Raw genomic sequence first — 1,786 nt, forward strand, 5'->3', positions numbered from 1 at the left:
TTGCTTGACCAATTGCTACCTTGATGCATGTGAGTCCCTCAGAGGCACAGACTAAGAGAAGAGCATTTCCCCAATGAGTTCAATAGAGATGTGACCACAAGAAGGCAGTGCATCTGTGCTATGCAGAACACGTGGAGGGTTTATTTAGTGCATCTGATGGACTAGACTATGGCAGAAGCAGAGCTTTTTTCTTATTGGCTGGTAGACAATGTGGGAAAGTACTCTGTTAGAGGAAAAGAAGGGACGGCCCTGATAAGAGAAGGTGCTAAGCTGGCTGGAGGCTGCAATTCTGAACCTGAGCTTACCTGGGAGGAACCATGAAGACATCCATGGGAGCTTTAATCATGTTCTCATGCCTGCAGCTGAACTGTGAGTTCAGAGTATATTAGTGGATATTCTTCAGAACTCAAGACTGACTTTACTCAGGTTTCCTACCATTAGTGTCAAAAAAGAGCATTCTGAAGCACAATAACCTGGTATCTCTTCTCCTTTCTCTTACCTTTTCTTTCTGCACAGGGTTCAGCCAGGGAGAGAATGTGGAGCAGCATCCTTCTACCCTGAGTGTCCAGGAGGGAAGCAGCTCTGTTATCAACTGCAGTTATTCAGACAATAACTCAGAGTACTTCCCCTGGTATAAACAAGAACCTGGAAAAGGTCCCCAGATCCTTGTATACATTCTTTCAAGCATGGCCACAAAAGAAGAACAAAGACTCACTGTTTTATTGAGTAAGACGGCCAAACGTTTCTCCCTGCACGTCAGAGACACCCAGCCTGAAGACTCAGCTGTGTACTTCTGCGCAGCAAGCACACATTGCTTCCCAGGCACCTGCTGCCTCCACTCAAATGTGGGACTGGGGCAGCCCCTGTCCTCTGACACAGACCTTGAAGGATAGCTTTTGTGCTATAGTTCGTCTGTAGGTGGAAGCTAATATGTTTGACATTAAAAGAGTTTAGTAAGACTATTAGGATGGAGATGATCCAGAGAGATTTAGAATATTTTGTTGGATGATCATTTTTTAATGGATTCTTGATCGGAATTGGTAATGTTTTATTTTGAAATGCAGGTATTAAGGAACTCCACAATTGCTTTTGAGACTCCTCTCCTATAAATAACCCCTTAATACTAACATTACAATCCTTGTTATTGATGGGTACTTATAATATTGTGTTGCAAAAGTAGCATTCATGATTTTTTGAATTCTAAAACATTACATGCCACACATAGAAATATTTAAGGTACATATATGAAAGTGATCGTTCTATGAAGAATTTTGGGTAATGAGACTCTGCTGGAGCATAGAGAACCATGACATGACCCACACACTTACTACACCAAGAAACTCCTGTTTTCTGTTCTGGAGACACAGCAGCAGGTACCCAGCAATCTTTCCCTCACCCTGTCAGGCTCCCCTCACTGTGCTGAATCCTGAAATTGAAGAATAAGGCATTTTCCATCTAGTGGGAGAACTCAAACATGTTGCTCTCCAACCTTCTCAAAGTGGTCATTGCTTCCATGTGGCTAGGTAGAGAGAACCCCTGTTGGAATGTGCCTTCTCTATGACCTAAATCAGAGGAGATGGACAGTGTCTTGTGGGTTTTGTGGGTAAAAGGAAGAGTAGCATGTAAAATAGAATTTCTTTGTGCTAAATCACTTATTCTGACACCACTAATTCCATGTCTTTTCCTTTAGGATCCAATATTTCCCAGAAGGTAGCTCAAACCCAAGCAGCGAAGGTAGTGTATGAGAAGGGGGTTGTCATTCTGAAATGCACATATGACCCCAGTG

General features: G+C 42.8%; 1 gene segment (V, D, J or C); it reads left to right on the top strand.

Annotated features, from left to right (window-relative positions):
* The first annotated feature begins 317 nt into the window (after positions 1 to 317).
* On the top strand, positions 318 to 893 carry LOC123391343. The segment is given in 2 exon segments: positions 318 to 369; positions 517 to 893. Coding segments are annotated over 2 exon segments (429 nt in total).
* Positions 894 to 1,786: the final 893 nt, after the last annotated feature.

Source organism: Mustela putorius, unplaced genomic scaffold, assembly GCF_011764305.1.
Source record: "Mustela putorius furo isolate JIRA1106 unplaced genomic scaffold, ASM1176430v1.1 tig00000217_pilon_pilon_pilon, whole genome shotgun sequence".
NCBI lineage: Eukaryota > Metazoa > Chordata > Mammalia > Carnivora > Mustelidae > Mustela > Mustela putorius.